This window comes from Bubalus kerabau, chromosome 1, assembly GCF_029407905.1.
Source record: "Bubalus kerabau isolate K-KA32 ecotype Philippines breed swamp buffalo chromosome 1, PCC_UOA_SB_1v2, whole genome shotgun sequence".
Classification (NCBI taxonomy): Eukaryota; Metazoa; Chordata; class Mammalia; order Artiodactyla; family Bovidae; genus Bubalus; species Bubalus kerabau.
In genome coordinates, this window is record NC_073624.1 from 266,176,015 (window position 1) to 266,188,195 (window position 12,181).

General features: G+C 39.5%; 1 protein-coding gene across 6 annotated transcripts in view; it reads left to right on the top strand.

Moving 5' to 3' along the window:
* LOC129640095 (2'-5'-oligoadenylate synthase 3-like) overlaps positions 1–11,353 on the top strand; it is a 29,480-nt gene extending 18,127 nt beyond the window's left edge. For 4 of the 6 annotated variants that reach the window (XM_055565355.1, XM_055565359.1, XM_055565337.1 and 1 more), the window contains exons 7-9: positions 6,104–6,308; positions 9,538–9,747; positions 10,414–11,353. In XM_055565355.1, coding sequence (XP_055421330.1) covers positions 6,104–6,308; positions 9,538–9,747; positions 10,414–10,570 — 572 coding nt within the window. In that variant the 3' untranslated portion in view covers positions 10,571–11,353. The remainder of the gene's footprint in view (positions 1–6,103; positions 6,309–9,537; positions 9,748–10,413) is intronic. The other 2 variants (XM_055565341.1, XM_055565348.1) reach the window with 2 other exon arrangements.
* The last annotated feature ends 828 nt before the right edge of the window (positions 11,354–12,181 follow it).

Genomic DNA, 12,181 nt, shown 5'->3' on the forward strand with positions numbered 1-12,181 from the left:
TCTCTGGCTTAGCAGCAGGTATCAAATATGTTCATTGATCTATTGATTCATATACTCCATTCAACCATCATTTCTGGAATACCTACCACGTACCATTAAATACTTAACAATGAATTCCATAGGAGCTCAATATTTTTGCTCTTTTGGGGCTCACATTTGGTAGAGGAGAGGTTCATGAGCCACTAATCCTTAAATATTTCCTTCCTCTCTCTGTGTCTTTGTACTGTGTGTCTCCTGATAAATCTTTCTTGTCCCATCCTACACTCAGCCTTGAAAGTTTCTCCTTAACCTTCAAGACCTGGTGCACCTTCGGTGACCTTCCTTCCCTCATCAGTCCTTTCTGGACCTGCCTCTTCTGCATTCCCATGGAATCCCCCATGGTTTGCTGCTGAACAGCATCCGCTTATATTGCCACTGTGCATTGCATTTGGAGGTCTTTGAGGTTAACGTTTGCATTTGCGCCTGAAGTGAAAGTGAAAGTCACTCACTTGTGTCTGACTCTTTGAGACCCTTTGGACTGTTTGAACTGTATAGTCCATGGAATTCTCCAGGCCAGAATACTGGAATGGGTAGCCTTTCCCTTCTCCAGGGGGTCTTCCTAACCCAGGGATTGAACCCAGGTCTCTTGCATTGCAGGCAGAGTCTTTACCAGCTGAGCCACAAGGGAAGCCCCAGAATACTAGAGTGGGTAGTCTATCCCTTCTCCAGTGGATCTTCCTGACCCAGGAATCGAATCGGGGTCTCCTGCATTGCAGCTGGATTCTTTACCAACTGAGCCACCAGGGAGCCTGCATTTGTGCCTAGAACTTTTTTATTCAGTAAATATGTATTGGAAAAGGGAATGAATGAGCATAGCATTGATCCTACCCTTTCTCAGCCAGACTCCAGTAGAATATGTTGACTTTCTTAATCTGGTTCTTTACTTATCAGCACTGTTGGACAATGTGCTGCTCATATTAAAATTCTGTTGTGCTATAATTTGTTAATACATATGTTCTGCATGCCTACCATGTTCTAGGAACTGTGTTAGGCCTAGCGGGCACAAATATAAATAAGACATAGTTGACTTTGTAGTCTGGAGGGCCTTATAGTCTGGAGACACACAAATAGGTCATTTTATTATAATACCATCTACATTGGGCAGAGATAAGGAGAACTCTGAGATACGAAGGACTACTAGGAAGGAGGGTGTGAACTCAGCCCAACCTGAGTTTTTAGTAACCCTATGATACTCTTCTGGGAGAAGGCAATGGCACCCCACTCCAGTACTCTTGCCTGGAAAATCCCACGGATGGAGGAGCCTAGTAGGCTGCAGTCCATGGGGTCGCTAGGAGTCGGACATGACTGAGCGACTTCACATTCACTTTTCACTTTCATGAATTGGAGAAGGAAATGGCAACCCACTCCAGTGTTCTTGCCTGGAGAATCCCAGGGACGGGGGAGCCTGGTGGGCTGCTGTCTACGAGGTTGCACAGAGTCGGACACGACTGAAGTGACTTAGCAGCATGATACTCTTCCTGAACCTATGATGTTTTTTAAATGTTGTGATTTATCCCACACCTATTACATGGCATACATAATTCTCATTGCCTTAAGATTAATCTGATAAATGAACCTGCACGAGAAACCTGAAAAGAAGCTATTTTCCCAGTTTGAATATTTAAAAACTGAGCCTTAGAAAATTTAAGAAACTTGTCCACATTTATGGAGTTAGTAAATGTAAGAACTGGGATGAAAATCCAGGTCTCTCTCATTGTGTAGGCCCTGTGTAGACTGACATGACATCAAAGTTATGTAGTAGACAGTACATACTGGGCTTGAGGCCAAGTCTCAACTCTATTTCATATTATCTGTGTGAACTTAGGTAAGTCATGAGAAACTCTGAAGCCTCGCTTTTCATCTATAAACTGAGATAAGAAAGTTACCTCAAGGATAGTTGTAAGAATTAAAAGATTTAATTTCAAATCACATAGCATGCAATTGTATTTAGTTCAATGAATATTTATTAAGAAAAGATACTTCCTTCTCCTTAGGTCTCACCATAGCCCATGAAGCTCTCGTGTTTGTGTAAAATGCTTTTTTTTTCCCTTGTGTGCAGACTTCAAAAGCACAATTGTTAGCCATCTCTTGGGTAGTCTTGAGAATCTGAGTTTATATCAGTGGCTCTGAAGCTAGAATGTCTCCCAGTGGGACATAAGTATATTTTTACTCTGGCTTCTAATTCCCCTGAGTTCTTGAGCACAGTTGTGTGAAATGAATTTTTAAGAGACTGAAATTATTATGTAACCCTGCTTCTCTCCACTGATGATGGGGAATGGGTTTGACAGGAGAGGAGCAATTCAGAGAAGCCCTAGGATTCCAGGGAATTTTAATGGGCAGCTAAATGTTGCCACTGATTGTCAGAGCAAGACTCAGATGATCACGTCAAATCCTCACAGGCATCTTAATATTATTCCCTGTACATCTCACATCTATGCTAGACAATTAATAGTTTGCCCCTTCCGCCACAATGAAGCCCAAAGCCATGAGGTTTGATGAGGGTGTGGTTGACAGTATTTCTGCTCCAGATATGATTCCAGATCAGCAGTAGCAGCATCACTTAAGAACTTGTTAGACATACAGAATCTTGGGCACCATCCTAGACCTACTAAGTTGGAAACTGCATTGCAAAAGATCTCCAGGTGACTTGTACTCATTAAAGTCTAAGAAGTATGGAATTAGTCACTGATTAGGAAGCATTTGGGCTCAGATCTAACCTGTGACATAGGATAGTAAAATGGCAGTAGATGGCTTGACTTCCTAGTTGTGTGACTTTGGGAAACTTAATTTCTCCAACCCGATTTCCTTATTTGTAAATGGGAGATAGTAATAGTTGCTATATCAATGGTTGTTAAAGAGTAAATAAGTTAATAAATGTAGAGTGCTTAGAATATTTACTTAACTAATGACAAGGGATCCAAGTATGACTGTTTTACAAAAGACCATGGTGATAAAATAAACTCATCTAAGTCACAACAGAGTAGAAACAGACAGTCACAAGCCTCAAAAATAATTTAAGTTAGAGACCACCAACTTAGGTTCCTGTCAGTGAAGAATCTTGAAGTAGGGGAAATGTTGATACAGAGGTGGGTTTGAGTAGATAATCTCTGGGTCAGCCAAGACATCTTATCATATAATAGGAAAAGGTCATCAAATATCTGATATACCTATTGTATACCAAAATTTAAGTTAAAATATTGCTTCTCTATCTTTTATCATCATAAACCTGAGTTTTTGTCTAAGTCTGTTTGCTAAAAAAAGTTAGACCGTCAGTAAAATTGAAAGGGTATTTTAAGAGTTGTAATGACTGTTGCCTTATAAGTTTAGGACTAGAATCTATTTGCTCTAACAGCATTTATGAGAATATTTGCCATAAACAGCTTCATTTGTTCATCTATATTTATTACAGGAATCTGATTTTACTCTCAATCCTGTTGATAATCAGTCTACTCTTCTGTCTCCGATTTGGCCCTAAACAAGTGGACCTGTATAAAAGGACTGTAGAGACACTCTTAAAATTAGAAATCCAGATAAAGGCAAAAGCTTTTTTTTTTTTTTTTACAGTATTTTACAAGTAAAATAGTTTCTTGCCATTTAACTTAAAATTGTGTATTGCAGAATCTAAATGTGCCATGATTAACAAGTGTGCCATGGTGTGACAATTTAATTGGGCAGGACAGGTACATATAAAGGTATACGAAATAGATTCATATTCAGTTCAATGCAGTTCAGTTCAGTCACTCAGTTGTGTCTGACTCTTTGCAACCCCATGAATCGCAGCATGCCAGGCCTCCCTGTCCATCACCAACTCCCGGAGTTCACTCAGACTCATGTCCATAAAGTCAGTGATGCCATCCAGCCATCTCATCCTCTGTCGTCCCCTTCTCCTCCTGCCACCAATCCCTCCCAGCATCAGAGTCTTTTCCAATGAGTCAACTCTTCGTATGAGGTGGCCAAAGTACTGGAGTTTCAGCTTTAGCGTCATTCCTTCCAAAGAAATCCCAGGGCTGATCTCCTTTAGAATGGACTGGTTGGATCTCCTTGCAGTCCAAGGGACTCTCAAGAGTCTTCTCCAACACCACAGTTCAAAAGCATCAATTCTTCGGTGCTCAGCCTTCTTCACAGTCCAACTCTCACATCCATACATGACCACTGGAAAAACCATAGCCTTGACTAGACGAACCTTTGTTGGCAAAGTAATGTCTCTGCTTTTCAAAATGCTATCTAGATTGGTCATAACTTTCCTTCCAAGGAGTAAGCGTCTTTTAATTTCATGGCTGCAGTCACCATCTGCAGTGATTTTGGAGCCCAGAAAAATAAAGTCTGACACTGTTTCCACTGTTTCGCCATCTATTTCCCATGAAGTGATGGGACCAGATGCCATGATCTTCGTTTTCTGAATGTTGAGCTTTAAGCCAACTTTTTCACTCTCCACTTTCACTTTCATCAAGAGGCTCTTTAGTTCCTCTTCACTTTCTGCCATAAGGGTGGTGTCATCTGCATATCTGAGGTTATTGAGATTTCTCCTGGCAATCTTGATTCCAGCTTGTGTTTCTTCCAGTCCAGCATTTCTCATGATGTACTCTGCATAGAAGTTAAATTAGCAGGGTGACAATATACAGCCTTGATGTACTCCTTTTCCTATTTGGAACCAGTCTGTTATTCCATGTCCAGTTCTAACTGTTGCTTCCTGACCTGCATACAGATTTCTCAAGAGGCAGTTCAAGTGGTCTGGTATTCCCATTTCTTTCAGAATTTTCCACAGTTGATTGTGATCCACACAGTCAAAGGCTTTGGCATAGTCAATGAAGAAGAAATAGATGCTTTTCTGGAACTCTCTTGCTTTTTCCATGATCCAGTGGATGTTGGCAATTTGATCTCTGGTTCCTCTGCCTTTTCTAAAACCAGCTTGAACATCAGGAAGTTCATGGTTCACATATTGCTGAAGCCTGACTTGGAGAATTTTGAGCATTACTTTACTAGTGTGTGAGATGAGTGCAATTGTGTGGTAGTTTGAGCATTCTTTGGCATTGCCTTTCTTTGGGATTGGAATGAAAACTGACCTTTTCCAGTCCTGTGGCCACTGCTGAGTTTTCCAAATTTTCTGGCATATTGAGTGCAGCACTTTCACAGCATCATCTTTCAGGATTTGGAATAGCTCAACTTGAATTCCATTACCTCCACTAGCTTTGTTCGTAGTGATGCTTTCTAAGGCGCACTTGACTTCACATTCCAGGATGTCTGGCTGTAGGTCAGTGATCACACCATCGTGATTATCTGGGTCGTGAAGATCTTTTTTGTACAGTTCTTCTGTGCATTCTTGCCACCTCTTCTTGTGTCTAATTGGGAAAATTTAAGTAGATTATGATAAAAGATACCGGACATTTATATATCATTCAGTTAGAATAAGCACAACCTGACTTAATGATGTTTTGTGAGATTTTATAATGTTTTATGAGTAGTAATAAGATAGAGATGTCTATTTGGTCATGCTTGCTATTTAACCTCGTCTTCCTCCCTCATTAATGTAGTGCTAACTGCCAGACTGTTTTCAATGTGACCAAAAGGCATCTTTTAAAGTCATCTCTATTTTTGTAAATAGAATCAATTTCTTCAAGTGTCCAGGTAGTAGACTGTCTTCTGAAAATATATATACAGATAATAACCACTTAGATAATTAAACAGAAGAGATTGTATAGGTTCTTGTGCACAGAGCATAATGGTATTTAGTTTATATGCTGGATGATATTTGCAAACGGTAATGAAATTTGCTTCTGAGAAATAAACTTCCTCTGATGATAGAAAATTTTCCTCCTCAGATGAGAAAGATTTCCTTGCACTAGCGTTTGCTCCGTTTGAACTGCTCCGGCACCATAATGTTGGAGTTTCCTCTTTGAATCACTTGGGTACACTGTGATACCTCTACTAAGCACAGAAATGGTTTTGTTTTAAATGCTGAAGTTCTAACTAATCAGAGTAACATAGCTCGTTGGTACCGCGGGAAACCAGGAGAGGAAAGGAGGGAGAAAGTCTCACAGTTGTCTTTGTTCCCTGGTGTTAACAGATTTAAAACTTCACCTTTACCGCAAGCTATACCCCTGTAAGGACAGTGACGAAGCCCAGCTGTGTGCCTTGGCCCTCGTACGATACCAAGTGGATTTCGTCAAGGCCTCTGTCGTAAGGGTGAAGGAGCTCATTCGTTTAATCATACATTGGCTGAAGACATCATTTGCCAGCCCCACCGAAGAGAACAAGTATGTAAGCAGCATGTGGGTACCCGTGAGGCTTTTGATTTTCACGTTCCTTTTCTCTGCTCTTTCAGGTCCCACGTCTTTCTTTGGTAGGCAGAGCGAATACGTGTAGAAAGGGAAAGAGAGAGAGAGAAAGGAGAGAGAGAGAATGAGGGTTGTTATAAAATATGGAACATCTGTCTTCTCTTATTCCAGGTATAACATAACGATTTGGTAGAAACCAAAATATTCAGTGGCATAACCAAATGGGTTGCTGCAAGGAAGGAAGGCACAGGAAAGGAAAAGGGAAACTGTTAGCATGATCTGCATGAGTCCTTCAGTGTTCACACTTGGTGTGCCTTCCACTGTAGCCGATTCTAACAGAGCAGAGTCATCCTCTGTGGAGATGCTGCTGCTGCTGCTAAGTCGCTTCAGTCGTGTCCGACTCTGTGTGACCCCGTAGACGGCAGCCTACCAGGCTCCCTCAACCCTGGGATTCTCCAGGCAAGAACACTGGAGTGGGGTGCCATTGCCTTCTTCTGTGGAGATGGGCTGCCTCCAAAGTTGATGATGTGGCTGTTGTAGTCTTTTTCCCTCATTTTGATAGCAACAGACTCTAATGTATAGTAAAGGGATGTGAGGGAGACTCAGATACTGGTTTTAAGTACTATAAGATAAACTTTTGAAAAACAGCTAGAATATAGTTATATGAATTCTCCATTTGGCAGTAAAAGCAGAGATGGGATTTATTATAACATATTTATATATGGCCATTTTCTACATGGAATAAATCTTCATCTTTATATGAAGTTGTTAACAATCTTGATTTGTTCATCTGAATCACACTCTGTTTACTCTTTGTATGTTTCTCTGTTTAATGTTGATGATAACATTAGGCAGTTTGTTAAAACATACATTACTCCTGTGTAGTTACCGCCTATCTCTATGCATCTCTAACCATCCTATATATTTTTTTCTCTTTTGGTTGAGTAAAAATTTACTAGTGAAAACAGAAAAAGAAATAAACCTTCTTACCTTGAGGAGATATTTGGTCAGATGACAAGCCTGGTTTTGAAATCTAACAAAATTTTTTTTTTTTTGGTAGTGGAAAGCATTTACAGGTCTGCAAGAAGAAACTTATCTATTAATGTAGCAGAAAAATCATTCTAAGACTTAAAAAAGGTGGTATTGTGGGGAATTTGGACCACATATGTCCCAATACGATAATTGGTTTTCTATTTTGGGAAAGTAATCTGGCAATGTGTATTAAGTATTTATTATGTGTTAAGGATTTTAAAATATTTGAACCATTTGTCAACTTAATTCCCCTCTGAGTTAAAAAGAAAAAAAAAGTAAAAGTCAGAAGTAAAATAAATATTTCTTATTATTTGGTTTTAAAAGAAGAATTGAGGCCATTTGTATTAAAATATCATTAAAAAAGAGTATGCAAAATAAAGATTTTAAAAAGAGAGATCAGAAATGCTTAGATGAACTACCCTTACAGAAAATAAATCACATTAAAAAAAGTAATTTGTATAAGCATACTCAGAATAGTGCTACTAAAGATAATGAAAATTGGGAAGGAAAATTTCCCTGAGGTACAAGTAAATTTGTCATATAATTTTGATGAACTACTATTCAAGAAAAGTTTGGGAAACATGGAAACATTTACATGAAACAATTTCAAATGACTAAAACAGGATATAAAATAATATGAACACATATCAGAGCTATATAAATATATATGTAATAATGGTATAAAAATGTGAAGTAAAATAGTTCAATGCTTATTAAGTCTCCCCCCACCCCTACTATATTTTCTTTCATAAAATGTGAAGAACATCTCCTGCTTGAGTAACTTTCACCATGATTTACTTTGGGCATTTGGGAACATCAGTAGAAATGGATTTTAAATCTTGTGTTCATTGTTGACAACCCCTGAGGGAAAATCATAGGAACTGAGCTACTGATCATCTGAAATCACTGAAATGATTCACTATTCATTACCAGGACAAGAGATTTTGTCTACTTTTAGTTTTTATATTTCCTTCATTGAGGTAAAAACAAATGTTTAATGTAATAGTAGGAAAATGCTACTCTGTTTCCCCTAAATTCTATTAGAGGAAAAAAATTGCATAATTTTGCAATATATCATCAAAAGATATTTCTATGACTAGTGGATGCCAAGGCAGTAAAAACACATATTTGGATATCAACCATCATGAAATCCTAAAATTCTCATGTTGGGTTTTTTCCTCTTTTCCTCCCAAGTTTGTTTATGAACTTTCATTTTTTCCCCTGATAAATAAACTACAATTTAAAAGACTTAATATAAAAAAAGCAAACACATTTCTTTCTTCATCCTCAATCCCCAACTCCCAACAATGTGTTTAGAGCATCTTCTCCAAGTTTGTTTTTTGTGTATGCTTAATTTTTTAAAATGTATTTGCTGTTAATTGTTTTAAAATTTTTTCGGTTAATCTACATTGTATCTTTAGATCTGTACATTGTGAGCTATCTTGCTTCTTGTACAGGACAACACTGTCTAAAATAGAAAGTAAGGTTCAAATACAAGCCTCATATGCAATATGATATATTCTAGTAGCCACATTAAAGAGGTAAAAAGTAATAGGTGAAAGTAATTTTAATATTTACCCAGTATATCCAAAATGTTATGTTTACAATATGAAATCAACAAAAAAATTACTCACATATTTTACTTTCTTTATATTTCTTGAAAATATAGTATATACTTAAACTAGCCACGTGTCAAATGCTCATATTCACATATGGCTGGGGGCTGCCACCTTGGACAGTACAGTAGGACATGTACCATGAGATCATCTAATTAGTCCCCTACTGATGAACATTCCAATATTTACTATTTCAAACAATAAAATAAAAAACATACTTTTGTTTATATCTGTCTTTGAGTACTTGTAGATGTTTCTACAGAGTGAATTCATGGAAGTGAAAAATGCTAGGTCAATAGGATGGAACAAGTCAAATTTTAATAGAATTGACTCCAAAAAATACTTTATTAATTTAGAGTTTCACCTATAGAGTGTTCATCTCCTCACAAACTCACCGATGTTGGATATTAAAATTCCTGCTTTTTGCCAATCGGATTGATGGAAATATTGTTATTATTTGCCAAGTAGTGAGATTGAGAGTGAAATTTCATCCTCTGTTAATTGCCTTTAGAGCTGGGATTTTTCTCATAACTGAATAAACTTGTCTTCACTTTCTGGGTTCATTCTGTGTCTAGATTCCGGAGACTTCCCTCCTCTTACACAGTGGAGCTCCTCGCCATATATATCTGGGAACGGGCTGAGAAGCCCCTGTCCTTCAGCCTGGTGCAGGGAATGAGGGCAGTCCTCAAACTTCTGGTTCAGTATGCAGATATCGACGTGGTTTGGCACAGACACTATCATCGCAAGTTCCCCATTTTTGTAAAAGTGAACCAGAAGCGCACAAGGTAACTATTTCTCTTCCCTACCCCCTTAGGGTATAGGAAATGGGTTTGTCATCAAGGAAGGAAGTCTGTAGCTTTAATGGGATTCAGTGTAAATGAGATGGCCCTCATTACTACAAAGTCATTTCCTTTAATTGCTTCTCACAGAACTTTAATTCTAAAGTGTGAATTAAGAGGAATTTGAGCAAAACGAATAGAATGTGGTTATAGACAACAAGTGAAGTGGAAATGTTTGCCCTAATCCAGGGAGGACAGATTTCCTCAGTTGGGAAGGTAAAATGAGTAGGAGTCAGGGTTGGTGGGGTTCCAACAGGCGTGGCTGGTCCTCCCATGGCTCCCGGAGATTCCTTAACAGAATTCCATCTTTAACTCCAGCATTCCCCTCTTCTACCAATATGGCATCTCTGGTGGTTCAGATGGTAAAGAATCCACGTGCAATTCAGGAGACCTGGGTTCAGTCCCTGAGTTGGGAAGATCTCCTGGAGGAGGGCATGACAACCCACTCTAGGATTCTTGCCTGGAGAATCCCATGGACAGAAGAGCCTGGTGGGTTGCAGTCCATGGGGTCACAAAGAGTCGGACACGACTGTAAGCACACAGCACAACCATCTGGCAAATTGAAACTGGTTTAGAGATGGAGAGTGGGAGGTTTGTTTTGCTTTGTTTTAGGCCATTCGTTTTAGACCCTGTAAATCCTACTGTCAACGTGTGTGATACCTGCAATGCCTGGGATGAAGTTGCCCATGTGGCAAAACTCAGCTTACAGAAGCCTCTCTTCAGCGGAGTGAGAGCTGAGCCCCCCTGGCTTTTCACAGATGCCTGGTAAACTGGGTGAGGAGCTGCTTACTGTCCTTGCATTTCTATGGAGAAATAAAAAGGGTTCAAAACATATTGCCAAGAAGAACACTCTGGATGAAAAGCAATGTGAGGAAAATTGTCTAATTAATTCACCACTTTAGTGAACCCAATCTTTAATAGACATCGCTTAAGATAAAGGGATCTGCTTCAGCCTTTAAGAGAATTGAATTCCCCTCCCCCATTTTTTGGACTCACTTGCTTTGGTGGCCTTGTGACCAGAAAACATTAAAAAAAAAAACAAAATCCAAGTGTCGACAGTAAACAAATAAATAAAGCCCCCAGATCCATTGAGAGAGGATTAACTGAAAGGGTAAAATAGCTCCCATTTTTCAGTTTTAGTTCATTAAAGTTTCAGGTTGACTTTTTATTTGGCTGCATCCATCTTAGTGGTGGCATGAGGGCTCTTTCTTGCAGCATACAGGCTCTGTAGTTATGGCATGTGGGCTTAGTTGCCCTGTGGCATGTAGTATCTTAGTTCCCTGACCAGGGATCCAACCCCAGTCCCCTGTACTGGAAGGCAGATTTTTAACCCCTGGACTACCAGGGAAGTCATTCCTGTTAACTTTTCAATTCTGACAGCTAAGTACTTCCCTGGGTCACCTGCATTTTCAGAATTTTCACTATGAAAACCTGCTCGCACTAAGTACTGTCTATTTACTTGCAGACATCATCTAGCTAATTACTACATGGAAATATGGAAATATCTGAGAGATACACGAGGGATTGCCTCAGAATAAATTGTTTCCAAAAGCATTTTATGGCTACCTGCGTCATAACTCCCGGGTCAGAGTGGAGCCGTACTTAAGGTTCCCACGATGCCCAGCCATGAGTTGGGTAAGCAAACTCTCTGGGCTATTGCACTGTCCAGTTTTGCCACAACTGTTTTTCATTGTTGGGATCCACTGTTTTCTTTTTTATTAAAAGCATTAGCAGCCACTGATAATGAAAGCCAGGGCCCACCAGAAATAGACCAGAGGAAGTTTCCTGACTCCCCAGCGTAGCAACAATTCATCAGCACTGAAGATATATGAAGTGTGACTGCAGAGTAATGCCAGTGATGAGGCTTCTCCACACAACAGAACTCTTTACATACAAATGAGCACCATTCCCTCAGGCCAGTCCTCAGAGAGCCTGTATGCTTATTGCAGTGCTGTGATTGGTCTGGAAACACTTTTAGATTTCCCCTCCAGGGGGAAAATGTTCTTTTGAACATCCTTAATGGTGACAAAAGTTGTCCTTTGAGGGTGAATTTGATTTTTGGAAATGGTACAATGTATTCAGAGTGAACATCTGGTCTACCCAGAATCCTGTTCCCCGACTAGTAGTTGGAGAGACGGCATTTCTTCTATTATTCACTCTGTCTCTGAAGTCTCTTGAGGAAAAACAGTTTCAAAAGTGTCCTGGGAAATGGCCACATTTTCCCTGTGTTCCTATCTGAACCCGTATTTGCCTGAGGTGACTATGGCTCCCAACCTGGTCCAAGTCATGGAGGTGGCCCTCCCTGCTTTATCACTAGTTCCAGGTGGGCAGACCTGAGACTTGGGTGACTGAGTCAACGGAAACGCCACTATGGCCCTCA